This window comes from Esox lucius, chromosome 16 (genome assembly GCF_011004845.1).
Source record: "Esox lucius isolate fEsoLuc1 chromosome 16, fEsoLuc1.pri, whole genome shotgun sequence".
In the NCBI taxonomy this organism is placed as follows: Eukaryota; Metazoa; Chordata; class Actinopteri; order Esociformes; family Esocidae; genus Esox; species Esox lucius.
In genome coordinates, this window is record NC_047584.1 from 11,795,191 (window position 1) to 11,811,624 (window position 16,434).

A 16,434-nucleotide genomic window follows, 5' to 3' on the forward strand; every position below is an offset into this window, starting at 1 on the left:
CTCTCCAACTGATGACCTATGGTGCCTAGATCTAGGACCATGGCTTCAACCCATATCTCATCATCATCAAAAAAATGGCTATGGCAAGAGGTGGCAAGAATCCAGGTTGGAGAGCGCATCTTGTGTTACGCATGCGTCAGTGTAGACGACACGATTGCACTGTAGCAGACCGAGCAAGCTAACCAAGCTACCTAGCTAACGTTACCCAGCCAGCTACCGTGAAATGAAATAACATTTGCTTTGTCCTGTGAATCTATTTCTACCAAAAGGGAAGGCCTTCGTGCAAAGATGACAACGTTATCAAGAGGGGTTGACATTACTGGTCTCATTTTCACCGTCAAACATTCTCTGGTGTGAGACAGATTGCAGTATCTACAGGAATTCGCTAGCTAGCGAGATCAGTCAGCTAGTCTAGCTATTAGCTAGTGTTGGCTTAACAACAGCCATGGGAATACTTTTCACCAAGCTATGGAGGCTTTTCAACCATCAAGGTAAGTTGTGCCTTCGTTGTTCACCTCGATTGTGTACTATATTATATAACGTTAGTTATCTAAAACGCTGGGTTGCACTTTTGACGGCCGTTGCCAAGTTTATCGACGACGACTATTGCAAATATTCAGACAGTGCCGGGTATTTTGCCTGATGCAGCAGGGCTGTGCTGTGTTCGGGTCATTGACATTACATTGCAGTGGTTACAAATGCTAGCTAGTAGTAATCTAGGTAACGTTAGCGCTATTGCTAATCCATCATCAAAGCTTTAGTGGATCTACTTGCTAGTTATCTATGTCCATTAAAGGAATTGCCTTTTAATCTAGTTAACGTTAACTAGTTAGCATATTTATTAATAATTTAGACAGTTGTACTGTTCTCCGGCCCTTTCTGATTGTAATTAGCTAACATGATACTTTAAGCAGCATTGTTGGAGTAGACTGACAGTATTCGCTTACGTTAGGTAGAGAGCTAAGGAATACAATCAATATAGATTTGTATCCTACTCCGTACTGTAATGACCAGTGTGTGCATGGTTCCTTGAAGTATGGCTTGATCAATTTGTCTATGACAGATAAGCGCTTTACTAAAATGTTAACAGCTACACTACTGTACTAGCGCAGTAGATCTCATGAAATACTTTAGGCGTGTGTGTGTGTTGGCATTTTATCATCTATCATTCAGATTAATAGATACCAAGGTTCGTTTAGTATCACTGAATAGTAAAATGTAACATTAAAACATTGACCATAAGTCCAACGACTGTACTGGCCTATTTGATTATGCATTATGTTCATGCATCATTTTCCCCACATGTGGTAGACTATTAGCTGTGCTGTTGTCCTATTCAGTGCACTGTGTATTTGACAGAATCTGCTGAAAATCTAATCAATACCTCACCTGCTGAATCCCGAGTTAACTCAATCTGTAAAGAGATCTGTATAAACCTCTGTAACATGAAACCTGATGCTGTGGTGTTCTTGTGGAAAGTTCCCTTGCTGGGCCACTCTGTTTTATGTTGTAGGCCTATTCTCTCCGGGCCATTGACTGTGGTGTAGACTTGTTTGCCTGGGTTGTTCTCATGAAACAAACATTTGAACGAAAATATTCAGATCTCATGACTTTCCATATTAGATTGCAGGGAATAGATTGATTACATATCTACATCATAATAAAGAGTTATTATTCTGCAGATTTTATGCGATTTACTGAAACATTACAGAAACAGTTTTCAAAGTCAGAAAAAAAGTCAAACAATCTATACAGTAGGTCTAAGGAGAGGTCCCAGTAAATACTTAAATTTACCAGCACAACACACCCACTACATATTATGTATTAAGCTTATTATAATTACCAAAATTACTCATGACTGAAAAGGACAGAAACATTTTGTGCTAATTATAAATGGCCGTTGTGGCAATGAAAAACTCATAGCTCAATCTGCATATAATAGTTCTCCATGTTTATTACTCAGTGAATTAGCGTTCTTCATTACGAGGCCTGTGGGCAGCTGGTGTCTTTCATTTGGCCCATGATGTGCTTACAATAAAAAGTGATATTACATGTTTAATTTTAATTTATTGTATTGGTTTTTTATTTGAAGACTTGCTTAGATTATACATGTTTTTTAGTGTCAAAACAAGAATATGTATTACCATACCACATTGCTGTGGTATAATATTAGCATGGACATTGCCATTGAAGTCTTCCACTAATTTAAAATGGTCAGCTGGGTTGAACTTTCACCCTCATTGCCGTTCATTGACCGATTCCTGCTGATGATTTGGTTTGGACCAATGATCACATAACTGATGGCCTGACTGGAAGCTGCAAGTCCAGGCACCAAGGTGACTACTTTAAAATGGTAGTGGCAGTAGCACTGCACTCAGAGATGCAATTATGATACATATAGGCATGTGTCCTCTATCCTTCTCTGCTGACCATGTGGTCCAAATTTGAATTGGGACATGGGGGATAAACAGAATACTGGTACCGACCTTTAAATAAAGAATCTGGAAAAACACTTAGTGTTATTCAAAGGACAATTTCAAGTCAACCCCTATGTCCCAAGCACTTGTGAAGATTTGCAAGCATTTGATAGTGAAGGCAACACCTTTCGTCCCTCCAGAGGATGTCAGTATCTTAGGGATCATTGTTTGCTCTTTGTGGTTCTACATTGCGCATGTAAAATTGGTTAATCACATTAATTTAGATGAATATGTGAGGGTTGATTTGAGATGTTTTAAGAATGAAGAATAAGCCAGATGAGTTGGAAAAGTTGTTTGTCTCTCCAGGTGTGTTTGTTTCTTTTAAGTGGAGATTGTGAGCTTGGATTTTGTGTCTGCTTCCACTGTCCATACGTGCCTTACTGATCTGCATCGCCTGAACACACACAGGGACAAAAACGTGAATCTAATTATTTTAATTCCAAGAGTATAGGTAATGATTGTTGACCATTTAACCACTACAGTCCTGTGTTGACGTACAAGGTATTGGCAACCTGTGGGTATGATCTGCACAGGGGCTCTGGTGAAGAAATCTTCAAATCACTGATGCTGTTGCGTAAGGCAGTTGTAGAGTTGGTGTAGCTTTCCCTCCGGCACAAGCACAGTAACGTAACATAAAGACAAAGGTAAAATACTAAATAATGTCAGAAGGTAGGTGGCAAGCCTCATGAGTTAGGTATCAGTCAGTTTATAGGCTGGCTTGCTGCACAGTACACTACAGGACATAGCAACTAAAGGGGGTTTCTTTGCTTATGTTTGTACTGTTTTCAACATATAAGTTACAAAGTTATATAATGTAGCTAGCTCTCCATCACATATGGAGTAATTTGTTGAAATTACTTCTGTAGCCAACCTGATAAAACTGCTTTACAAAAACAGATGATTTGGCATCAACATTAGCTAGCTTATTAGATAACTAAATAGCTTGCAAAGAGGCTCACTATAACTAGCTAGCTAACGTTATAAACCACAGCTAACAACATGCTTCCCTGGTACAAGTTAAAGATGCTAAATTGCAATTTGTCCAAGTTAGTTCTTAAAATCAGTTACCAGGATAATTTTCAGTTGGTTTTGTAATTTTCCATCCTTGGGAGTAACAAAGAATGACATATGCCATCTTCTCTTCCAAGGGACTTTGTATTTCTTATGATTCAGAGAAACTTATCATCAAAACTGTGTTCCCTACAGAAAACTGCCCAGTGTGAACACGATGATAGCTAATTGGAACTCTGCTGAGAGAGGTGCTAATTGCTCTTGCATCTGACAGTAAACCAAGTGCCTATATGTGCTATTTTTTATCATGTTGGGTTTAATTGATGACTACTCGGTATGTGAAACTCTGTGTTGAACTGTACATTTATGGCTAAATGGTAATAAATGCCCAAAGCCTCCTTCCCATAGTGCATCCTGGTACCAAGTGTTTTCCAGGTAAGCGACGCACATGCACCTAGCCATCCACATGATGTAAAAGGAAATGTTTCAGACCGTGTCACCTTCTTTCATCAGACCGAGCCACCTTCTTTCATTGGGATGAAAATTAAAGAATGACTGATTCTACCCTATTATTCTTGCTGCTCTATTATACTCGCCTGGTCCTAGCTACTGTTAAAAACCGTGTTGCTGCTTCCCTAATGAGGAAAAAGCCACCACCCTTTCTTCAACTAGCCTGATATTGGGGGTAAGAAAGATTCCAATATATTTCTGTGAGTCTGTGACGACATCGATCTTGAAGGGGTCCACCATTTTATTGTAGCTAAAGGGGTCTAACTTCTGACATCCTTTCTCATGACCCAGGCCTTCTCTTCAAAGTGATGGAGACATGGAATTGGCAGATGCCATCAATGGCAAGTGGTGAGCCACAATAGAGAGAATTGCATATTGCTATGATTTATACTGATATGAAAGAAGCTTGTTTTGATATCATTTAGGCTGTTTAGTAAAAACAAAAAAATCTGCTGCTGCCAGTGCCTAACAATTTCTGAAATTTCAATACTTTTTTTATTGTATTACTAATCCAACTAGCATCTGTTAATCTATATTACTCACTAATCAAACTGGCATCAATTAATATAAGGAATGGATCTATGGATTTGACATGACTGGGAATACTGATAATTATCTGCTGGTTATAGGCTTTTTGAAGGGGGAAAAATGCAGGGGTTTGGGCCAGAAAACCAACTAGAATCTGTTATTGCCACCAGTTGCTTAATGTAGCATGACACATTTATGTTGGTCAGCCTGTTGATTGTGGAATGTTGTCACACTTTATTGGCTGTGCACAGTTGCTGTCTATTGACGGGATCTGAAGCGCTGCCATATGCGTTGACCTACTGAACACCCCGAACATGCTAAATGCCACATAGGAACTGGAACATTTCCAGCTTCCTGGAACTGTGTACTGACCCCTTACAGGGAATGTGTACTGACCCCTTACAGGGAATGTGTACTGACCCCTGCGACATTGTAATACTGAAACAAAAGATGGTGGCAGCAGATGAATGGCACAACAGTGGGCGTTCAGGAGTATGTAACAGTAACTCTCATATAAATTGGCATCAATATGTCCGTAGCTTATTGCTGCTTAAACGATGACTCCAACCACCAGCTTGAGGCCCGCTGTTCACAACATTGACATCAGCAGACCATGCACTCTGCCTTCTACCTGGTCCACTTGAAACCAGGATTTGTCCTTGAAGCGTCAACTTCTCAATTGTTCTACTGGAGTACTGGTTTAATTTAACAACGGCGAACCACAGTAAGGTCAGGATGACCTTGGTGAGGAAGACATGCAGACAGATAAGCTTCACTGAGACGGTTTATGTTTGTGTCAATTCATTGGTTGTGCAAACCCACTGTTTCATCAGCTGGACAGCTTGGACCTACTGCCAAATGCTCTAAAATCCTGTTGAATGTGGCTTATGGGAGAGAAATAAACATTGAATTCTCTGGTGGACATTCCTGCAACAAGCAAGCCAATTAAACAGTCCTAGATACCTGGAGACATCTGCCAAACTATTTATTTTACTGTATTATAGAGTTGCCTTTTATTGTCTCCCCCAGCACATTGTGCACCCAATGCTGCGGCGAAAAATAGTGGAGCAATATCAGAAAGGAGTTTCTCAGAGAAAAAGTGCAAAGAGTTTGAAGTTATCATTATCTACAGCGCATAATATCATCCAAAGATTCAGAGAATCTGGAACAATCTCTGTGCGTAAGGGTCAAGGCCGGAAAACCATACTGGATGCCCGTGATCTTCGGGCCCTCAGACGGCAATGCATCACATACAGGAATGATACTGTAATGGAAATCACAACATGGGCTCAGGAATACTTCCAGAAAACATGGTCGGTGAACACAATCCACCGTGCCATTCGCCGTTGCCGGCTAAAACTCTATAGGACAAAAAAGAAGCCGTATCTAAACAGGATCCAGAAGCGCAGGCGTTATCTGTGGGCCAAGGATCATTTAAAATGGACTGTGGCAAAGTGGAAAAGTGTTCTGTGGTCAGACGAATCAAAATGTGAAGTTCATTTTGGAAAACTGGGACGCCATGTCATCCGGACTAAAGAGGACAAGGACAACCCAAGTTGTTATAAGAGCTCAGTTCAGAAGCCTGCATCTCTGATGGTATGGGGTTGCATGAGTGCGTGTGGCATGGGCAGCCTACACATCTGGAAAGGCACCATCAATGCTGACCGTTATATCCAAGTTCTAGAACAACATATGCTCCCAACCAGACGTCGTCTCTTTCAGGGAAGACCTTGCATTTTCCAACATGACAATGCCAGACCACATACTGCATCAATTACAATGTCATGGCTGCATAGACGAAGGATCCGGGTACTGAAATGGCCAGCCTGCAGTCCAGATCTTTCACCCATAGAAAACATTTGGCGCATCATAAAGAGGAAGGTGCGACAAAGAAGACCTAAGACAGTTGAGCAACTTGAAGCCTGTATTAGACAAGAATGGAACAACATTCCTATTCATAAACTTGAGCAACTTGTCTCCCCAGTCCCCAGACGTTTGCAGTCTGTTATAAAAAAAAAGAGGGGATGCCACACGGGTAAACATGGCCTTGTCCCAACTTTTTTGAGATGTGTTGATGCCATGAAATGTAAAATCAACTTATTTTTCCCTTAAAGTGATAAATTTTCTCAGTTTAAACATTTGATATGTCATCTATGTTGTATTCTGAATAAAATATTGAAATTTGAAACGTCCACATCATTGCATTCTGTTTTTATTCACAATTGTACAGTGTCCCAACTTTTGTAAGGTGCAGGATTTTGTCCGGTGTGTGTGTGTGTGTGTGTGTGTGTGTGTGTGGGGGGGGGGGGGGGGGTGTGGGTGGGGCTCTCCTGAAGTCCCCTATCAACTCCACAGTCAATAAATATAATTTCCCCTCAACTATCACTATTTGTAGCTTTTTAACATTACCTTGCGGCGCATAGTGCACATTGGCACTAACTCCCAAGAAGACCATAATGGCATATGAATTTCTAAGGCATTTATCACACTCTCTTACCTTTTAGATAATTTGACCACAGAAATGTCAGAATATATAGACTTGAAGGGAAGTTTGTTTTTAATAATATTTTTTGCTGGGGATGGACATCCAAATCCTCTGCCTACATAGTCTCCCAGTGTCTGACTGGCTGTCTCACATTTGGCCCAAGACATGCTTTTGTTTTAAATCTACTGCTTAGGCTTTCTCAAATAGTTATTTGACAGCAATATATGAAATGTATGCCCAGATATGGTGTGTTTTGGATTAGGGATGTGCATTGAACATACTATTTAAATAATAAATGTATCTTCCTTTTAATATTTTTAAATAATACAGGGTGAGAATATGAATTTGTTCTGCTCCTGCTGTACATTTTTACAACATCACATTTGATTGGAGCTATTTAGGTCTCGGTGGTTTGTCAGTTTGAAAAAGTGGGTCGCCTCATAAAGTTTTAGCCACAGGTTCAGATAGCTGCCGGGAGCCTGTTTACCGTCTGATACTTGTGCGATTTGTTCTTAAGATCCGGGGGTGGAACGCATGAACTGTTAGTACCTTGAGAATTATTTTGTGAGCTACTCACTAATGATCTGCGGGTAGTAACTGTTGACATGTTAGAGACCCCTGTCCCATTGTGTTACCGTGCAGCCAGTGTATATGGATGCTGTGGGCCGAAACGGTTGCAGGTGACTCTAAAGACATCATAGAAAGCTTATGATGGTAATCACATGCTTAGTACAGCCCGTGGTGGTTCCTCGTCAACTAACTAAGGCTGCATGGATGAATGTATGATAAAATGCAGGAACGCCGCCCATCCGAAGCATGTCCAGTCATGCCGAGATTTTGATGGTTGCTGCAATTGCACTCAGTGTTATCAAGAGGTCTTTTGACCTAGTTTCTTCAGTCAGACGACCTCTTTATGCAGCACCACTTGTATCTGCGGCTCTATATTAGAATACGTTTGGATTCGGCATTTGTATCTTTCTAAATTGTTGAATGAAACCTTTGTTCATTGGTCTCCCCTCTCAGAAGGTCTTTATTGTCATTTATAGACCATGTCTGTTCCCAATGCATATGTCTATACAACAGTTGGGATTGTGTCTATTGCATTTGACTTGATCCATTGTCTAATGAAAGCATTGATTATTAGTTATCTACCAGTAAGTGTTCCATACAGATGTCATAATCCTTATGAGTGAGAGGTGTTCCGCTTCTGCCATTTTGTCAGTTGTATGTCAAACAGGAATTTCAAAGACCCTTCTCTCTCTTTGCTGTGGGGATTTTAGTGAAACAAAAGCAGTTTATTTAGATGTAAATGGCTAATACACTAATAATACAATAATGTCACCAGTTAAAATAGTTCTTTACAGTAAATAGGGGCAGTAGTGTGGATGTAAATGTTTTTGTACAGGACTTAACATTATCCAGAAACATTTTGTGTAAAGTCAATCTATCTTTTATTTGTCCGTATCGTTTGGTTGCCTGTAACGTCCATAACCAGTATGGATGTAATAGATATCTTTGTTTCTGAAGCTTGTGAATTCAACAGGTTTTGTGCACTTATTCTGAGATACTTAAGACCAGCAGTCTGGTGGGTTGCAGGAGTTTTAGGTCACAGGAGTTTTTGTTGATATGTGTTATGTTTGTTTTAATAAAATACTACAGTCTGTAGAAATAATAATGAACAAAACTTACAGCAATGTGATTTAATTCAGCAAAGATGGGTTTTCAATAGTGCATAAAAAAACAACTACATCTACAGTGGACATCTAGTCTGCAGACCCTTCTAGAAAATGCAACTGTTGGTGACTTAAAGGCTGCAATGAAAACATGTCATGTCAACTTCTCTTAAGTGAAGAGAAATTGCTAATCTATCTGAATTGCTTGTTTATTTAAATAGCAATGCCTTAGAATATTTTTTGTTGTTGTCCTTTCTATGAAAAATGAAGGCTGGATTTTTGCATACACATGTAAAACCCATAATTCTGAAATTGCCCTGTACGCAGCCTGAAGCACCTGCATGATATTTAGCATTTCGTTATGCTCTAACTGGTGTTGATCTCATTCAGGTGACAGATGTGTTGTCTATGCAATCAGCATTGTGCAGTGCCTGCAAAAAAGCAGCAAAAGCTCACACAGCAAATGTTGGTTTCAGTTTCAAAACTAGAGGCTTTGCTGTTACCTGATATGTCGTAGATAGCATTCGGCAAGTGTCTACATAATGTTATTGATAAGGATCTTTATGTGAAAACTTTGCTCCTACAACTACAAATAGAAAATCTGTTTCCCTTAAAATAATATTCAGAAAAGTAGTTTTCTGTTATTTAAGTAAGTTTAACTTGAACAGTCTAGAGACTATTTAGTGTTGTCCCTGGTGAGGATTGCCCAAGTTTGAAAGACACCGAAGTATATTTAAGGAGAAGTGTTTTTTTTGGGGGGGGGGTTCTGACAGGCTTGTGGACTTTGGCCCAAAAACTGAAACACTTCTCTTGTTTTTCTTAAGCATCCTTCTCATTTCTGCATTTTGTGTTAGGGTGTTTTTCAGAAGGAGGGAGATTCACTTCTGCAATTGCTTTGCTGCTCAGAAGGCTGTTTTGTCAGTCACATGAGTAGCCTACATTTATTGATATGTTATGGCATCATTTTGTAGGTCTAAGCCCTAGGTCCAATCCCAGCAGAAAAAACCCTGCTTGTATCTTTCAAAAATGGGAGTAGATTTTCAGACTGTTCGTCATATTTGTATTTAATCTGCCTAATTAAGACCCATATCTCGTTGGGTCTCTAGGCTTTTATCTAGTTGGATCTTCTATGACCGTACTTCACATTTCTCAAATTCCTTTTTTTGTATAAGCATACATACCTCCTTCATTCATGCTCACAATGAACATTACTAAACTAACATCAGTTGCCAACCGCGGTAAAGCGTGTGCCTGGAGAGGTGTCTTACCTTTTCGGGCCCTTTGTGTTGTTGGCCTTTGTCTTCCTGTCAGTGACACTGTTTACAGGGAGCTGTATATCTTAACGCAGATGGCTTTGCTTCAATGAGCAGGTGGCCTAGGATCCGTTCAGTGTGCGTGCCATACATTCCCAACAGCTGCTGCTTTCTGCCCTGGGAAAAGAGCCACTCGCTACGGCGCCGGCACGGGTGGGACCTGTGCACACGGCCTTTCTAGCCGGCGCGCTGCCGTCTCAGAATGCAGCCAGAGAGCATTGTCAATATCCAGGAAACGGGGCAGTTTGTCGCTCCCATGAATAATTGATTGTGTGTTTTGTGGCCGTGCTATGAAGGTCAGAGATTGGTTTGAACAAAAGCGGTGTTGCAGGAGGATATAACTTACAGTGGCTGAGTAGGTCAGCCATAGGTTTATTTGTTCCCCGTATGTTGTCTTATGATTGCGTTTTTTAAAGCATATTTCTTTCTTGTTTCTTTTCAGAGCACAAAGTTATTATTGTGGGCCTGGACAATGCGGGGAAGACTACCATACTTTACCAGTTGTAAGTATTGTACATTTTTAAGTAAATAAAGTCTATAAAAGGAATGTCAATTGAAGGGATAACAGCAGTACAATAACAGTAGACATCTTGAGAACCCCATCGTTCTCCTGCCGACCAATATCCATACAGACTGGCCGTTGTTTTGCTTTGACGTTGAAAACCTTCTGTGCTTGTGTTTGCAGTTCTATGAACGAGGTGGTGCACACCTCTCCTACAATAGGCAGCAATGTGGAGGAGATCGTGGTGAACAACACTCACTTCCTGATGTGGGACATTGGAGGGCAGGAGTCCCTGCGGTCCTCCTGGAACACCTACTACACTAACACAGAGGTTAGCTGTCCAACAAACCACTTGGCGACCATAATGTTCTAATAACAATAAAATGCTGGCTAAACCGTTGCTAATTCGAATGAGCCCAACTACTTGGTTGTAAGAGCAGCGTTACGGCCTGTCTTGTTAATTATCCTTGCTTGTCCCTCCCTTTCTTCAGTTTGTGATCGTCGTGGTGGACAGCACAGACAGAGAGAGGATCTCTGTGACCAGGGAGGAGCTCTACAGAATGCTTGCGCACGAAGTGAGTTCTGTTCGTCTCACCCTTGTATTGTATTGCCATAAGGATGTCAACATGGAATTACTTCCATAGAATCGGGATCCTAGACGACAGGACCGCAGCCCATCGGGCGCTTGTCACGATCTTTCTCCTCATTCCCCTCCTTTGCCCTCCGTTTATTTACTCCTTAGTTTAAAACACCAAGGTCTTCTCACTTCTCCATTTTAGTACTGCTGAATTAAAACGCCTTCTCCCTCTCTCTCTCTCTCTCTCTCTCCCTCTCCAGGACCTGAAGAAAGCAGGCCTGCTGATCTTTGCCAACAAGCAAGATGTGAAGGGCTGTATGTCTGTGGCTGAGATCTCCCAGAGCCTGCAGCTCACTGCAGTCAAAGACCATCAGTGGCACATCCAGGCCTGCTGCGCGCTCACTGGGGAGGGGTAGGAGGACGAGACTGTCCCACACAATTTTAGTTGTTTTATTGTAGAACACTATGACCAGCCTGCCCTAATGTTTTTACTGGTGTGAAAGCTAGGTGTTTTGCTATAGTTGTTTTAATATTATTCACACTGTAGGGCACTGCTGCTCAGCACTTTCTGGTGCCTGGGTGTCTTACAAATGAGAAAGAAACAAAGGGCATTTTGGTTAGCTGGTCTTTAAAAAGGGATGCTCAGAGAGTTGCTTATATTAAAACTAGTATACCTTCCCACTGAAATGAAAATGACATCCCTTCTCCATCCTTTCTTCCTTCCTGCAGGCTGTGCCAGGGTTTGGAGTGGATGATGTCCCGACTGCGGGTCAGATGACCATAAGTGTGTTGTTTCTCTCTTCTCTACACCTTCAGTCCTGAGTGGTGTTGGTTGGTGGGTGGTTAACAGGCAGCCCTTCTCTTCTCCGTGAAGCCTCTGACATGACTCGGCAAGCCAGACTACCTACCTAACTGCTTAACCTACCTTCCAGGATGTAGTTTACCTGCTGCAAGTTTATTTATTATTACAGAACACTGCTCCGCACTGACTGAGAACTTTGAACAACCACAAGACTGTTCTGATATCTGGTGTGTTTAATTTCTGAATCAGCACGGTTCATACTAATAGGAAATGTGGACTTCTTAGGACTGGAGGTAAGACTTAGGAGGAATCGTCTCGTGAGCCCGCCTGCCCGGAGTGGCCTTGTTGCAGTATCGCCAGACTGCCTGAGGTGGCGCTGTTGCCCTGTGTGTACAGTCCAGTATTTACATTACCCACGTGTCCCAAATGGCTACTCCCTATAGGAAGGTTGGTGCCATTTGGAATGCTCTTTACATTACCCTGTGCCTGCTGCGTCCGAGTCCTCATGCGATGACTGATGAAGACACTGAGTCAAAGACCCCACGAGGGGGAACTCAACTCTCTCAGCTCATATGAAATACAGTGGGAAAAATAAAGGGTTTTTATCTGTTTTGGGTGCATTGCATTTGTCATAAATGTGTGTTCATTTAACTTGTAAATAATCCTCAATATTTTTGTTTCTACACAAACAAAACTTTTTTTTTTATGCATTATTCTTTGTCACCAAGCCTCTGGGGGGGATGTTCAGATGTGGACCATTAAAGTAAACTTCAACATTCTTTCAGAGAATACCCACTCATGGACAGACTGGAACAGTGAGGAGTGACTGTGGACTACCCATGTCAAAGTCTGTTGGAAAGCCATAGACAGCAAGAGTAGAGGGTAGATTAAAGGCCTTAGTCAAGTATCCTTTCTCACCTGGCTTCACAGAGACTAGGTGAGCAGCAGGCAGGGTTGAGGAGGAAACTTCCAGCACTCCCATAGTTACGTTGTACATTGTGAGTTGGCCCCAAGTACAGATCAAGGTTCACGTCTTTTCGTTATCATTTCGATTTCAAGATTTGTATAAACAACAGTACGTCCCATTACAGAACGTTAATGTGAGGGGTGGCTTTGAATATTGTAGTATGTTGTATGGTTAACTACTTTATTTTCACAGTTTTGACAATATAACAACAGGTTCAGTTGTTATATAGTTGGAGAGGGATTTATTTCAGAACTGCTAGATGCACTGTAAATCTCCTTCGTCATCAAACAAGATGACTAATAGTAAGCAGATAAGAGAATAGTAACGACTGATGAGTATTAAGTTGGGAGTGTATTGCCTTCGATGACTCAGTAGTGAAACACCTTCCTGTCGGTCACTGGTCCAGAATAGGGCAGATGACCTAACTTGATAAGTCTCACTGGTTGTGATTGTGTCAAAACAACATGTACATGAGGCCTGTCATCTGAAAGGTGAGTACCACTTACGTAACTGATGTCCTGTGCTATAAAATAGGTTGTAATGATATAAATCGGGTAGTTTGAATCATGATTGGCTAAAAGAACTGGTATATGAGACCAACACAACTAAATGCTTTTTTGAGAACAACTGTCGTTTGTCAGTATTGACTGAAATAGTTGGTGTGTCATAATCCTCATGAAATCTAGTGGCCAAACATGTTTTCAGTTAATAAAGTTTCACACTCCATTGTGTTTTATTGCTTAAGTAAACTCTATCAAAAATGCAAACTTCTTCACTTAAACTTTTTTACAATGTTAAAAACAAAATTAAACCTTGACATTAAACTTGCAATACTCAACACGCCGTATATAACAAATAAAAAATGCAAACGTCAAATAACCATACCCTCATTATTAGTTATTACAGTTGTGCAGAACAGGTAAACAAACTTGGATCATTCGCGCAGCCTTGCCATGATGAACGATGACACTGTGATGGCCATATCTGTCCTCTGACCTCAGTGTTGAGAAGTATTGTTGTCCTGGTTGTTGAGTACACGACTGAGGTTGTCCAGGCCGCAGCTGCTCCTAACCTCTCTGTGTCCTCCGCCATGTCATTCTTTCCAGTGACTAAGCAGCAGCATCATGTGGCTTCTCCCCTGATGTCCCTCCCGGATGGCTGTAACCCCTCTAGTGACTGACGGGAGCATGGCCATCGCCTCCCGAACCAAAATGAGCCCAACCGTTATTATGCAGTCGGTCATTTGGCGCTGTGATTCCCAACATTTTTAATGACATGGGACAGTTGGATGAGGCCGAAAATGTTGAGGCACACAATATTTTAGGCTTAATGATTGGTGAGGAATATATGAATGTTGCTATACATATTGTTGTATTAGAAGGAGGTTGTATTGTAGCGAATCAGGTTTTTAAGACTTATCAAATCATGATGTGTTCTAAAATATATCTGTGGAAGAAATTGCTAAAAAGGCAAATGTGAGAGCATGGTGTGGCCTTCAGGTGTATAGTTCAAATTAAGCAGACAAACTATAGAATCACAAAACATTTTGGACTGCTTAGAATTGTTATGTTTTTCATTCTGACTGGAAATATCTTGAGTAAGTATTATTTGAATCAATACTTGTATTATGTCCAAATAGGCTGGAACATAACTGGCATGATACATTTAAATGTTAATTATTAGGTACTATTACTATTCTGCACCTAAACAGATAAAACAATTTTGCATATAATCATAGATGTTTACTGAGTACCAGATAAAATTATCTGATGAATGACAATATTACCAGTTGAATGAGTATATGAGTATAATGAACCTAACTCTCGAAATTGTGTGAAAGTGTTCCTTTGTAAAATACAGCTTTTCCAAGAATAGCAGCAGCTCAATGCGTCCCTTATGAGTCTGCTGACAATGATTTAGGCCAGATATATTTTCATGGTCAACTAAGTGTTGACCTTTAGGGAAGGGGGACTATATGCATGTGTTGCAATATAAAAATAAATTTGGTCAAACATCTCAGAATTGTGCAGATGGGCTTTATTTGGAATCAAGCGTCTGATTGGTCTGGTTTGGTCTGGTTTGGTCTTAACCACATGGGTGTGTGGTAACACTTAATGCCAAGATCAAAAGATCCACCTGAGGCCCTCAGAAGACCATGGGGCTGGGAGGGGTTACAAAGCCACGTCCAAACTATTTGAAGTACATAATTTTACTCTCTGACTGATCTTTTACCAATGGAGAAAATTCCAGATTACTGGCAGTCTTCACAGGGCAGTTCGTCCAACCAAATTCAGCTCAACAGTTACTGATAAGTCTCTATAACCCCAGGGTTAAATCAAGGGACATACAGTACTTCAATAAATGTCATAATGTTTGAGTCAACTGTTAAAAAGAGACCGCACAAAGACTACATGGGAGGTCGGGAGAAGGATGAATCCTCTGTTCCCTAAAAAGAATATCAGGACACAACTGAGTTTTGCTGGACATCACCTGAGTAAATGTCTAAACTACTGGAACAATGTGCTCTTGACAGATGAGTGGAGTTGTTTGGTTGCAATGCCAGACATCATGTTTGGCAAAAGATTATGGTCAACCATGAATTTCATACCAGAAGAATGTGTGGAAGGCTAGAAGCTGAACTGAACATGGATCTTGGAACAGGACAATGATCCAAAACACACAAGCAAAGCTACAACAGAACGGTTCACAATGAAAATATATAGTGTTATGGAATGGCAAAGTCAAAGCCCAAATTTTATTCTAATCAAAATACTGTGGGGTGGGACATGAAGCAGGTCATACATGCAAGGAGGCCTTCGAACACGACAAAGTTGAAACCGTACTGTAAAGAAGATTGGAAAAACTATTCTCCCAGCCAATATTAGAGACTGATAGACAGTTCCAAGAAATGGATACATTAAGTTACTTCAGCCAAAGGGGGCAACACCAGCAACTGAAGCTAGGGGTTTCCTTATTCTTTTACACTTCTGTAGATTTTTTATGAATAAATGATTGCAAAGTATAATCTTCCATTAGGTTACTTTGTCAATAGTGTTGAAAGTAATGGCCAAACCGAAAAACAAAAAGGCAACATTCCAAGGGGTGTACTTACTTTTTCACAATACTGTAATAGCATTTTTACTACATTAACCAAAACTAAAAAAATGACAGTCAAACAGTAATTTGATAGCATAAAATACCTTCCCTATTCTGTTCATTACCACTATTATCTTACAGTAAAATATACTGTGGTGACTACATTAGATTCTGTTAAAAACTGCATGTTTATTTGTTAAAAATGTTTTACAGGCTATGATGTTCTCCTAACCTTGATAAACTAATGATAAGGAATTTGTCATGACTGTGTTACATACCCTCCAGCTCCAATCACTCTTGATCTAAGTGTAGGCTACAGTGAGACTATGACATATACTATACAATTATTAGGTAAAATAAACATTGTTTATTCAGTATTTTTACCCATAATATTTTGTTTTGTTATTATTTTGTATATTGTGTTGGTTGACGGTTGTAAGCCACTCGAAAAGCATTTGATGACTGCTAAATTAACTACTTAATTTTTTTTACC

General features: G+C 40.4%; 1 protein-coding gene across 1 annotated transcript; it reads left to right on the top strand.

Annotated features, from left to right (window-relative positions):
* The first annotated feature begins 106 nt into the window (after nucleotides 1-106).
* On the top strand, nucleotides 107-13,571 carry arl5a (ADP-ribosylation factor-like 5A). Its single transcript, XM_010879718.3, has 6 exons — nucleotides 107-491; nucleotides 10,440-10,500; nucleotides 10,683-10,830; nucleotides 10,991-11,074; nucleotides 11,337-11,488; nucleotides 11,806-13,571. Exons 1-6 carry the CDS (start codon nucleotides 446-448, stop codon nucleotides 11,852-11,854), a joined length of 540 nt encoding a protein of 179 aa, XP_010878020.1. The 5' UTR covers nucleotides 107-445; the 3' UTR covers nucleotides 11,855-13,571.
* The last annotated feature ends 2,863 nt before the right edge of the window (nucleotides 13,572-16,434 follow it).

Excerpts from the sequence above, each read along its gene's own strand:
- arl5a (XM_010879718.3), top strand. The coding sequence starts at position 446 with ATGGGAATACTTTTCACCAAGCTATGGAGGCTTTTCAACCATCAAG. Across the intron at positions 492-10,439 it reads GAGGCTTTTCAACCATCAAG|AGCACAAAGTTATTATTGTG; the intron begins GTAAGTTGTGCC and ends GTTTCTTTTCAG. Across the intron at positions 11,489-11,805 it reads TGCGCGCTCACTGGGGAGGG|GCTGTGCCAGGGTTTGGAGT; the intron begins GTAGGAGGACGA and ends TCCTTCCTGCAG.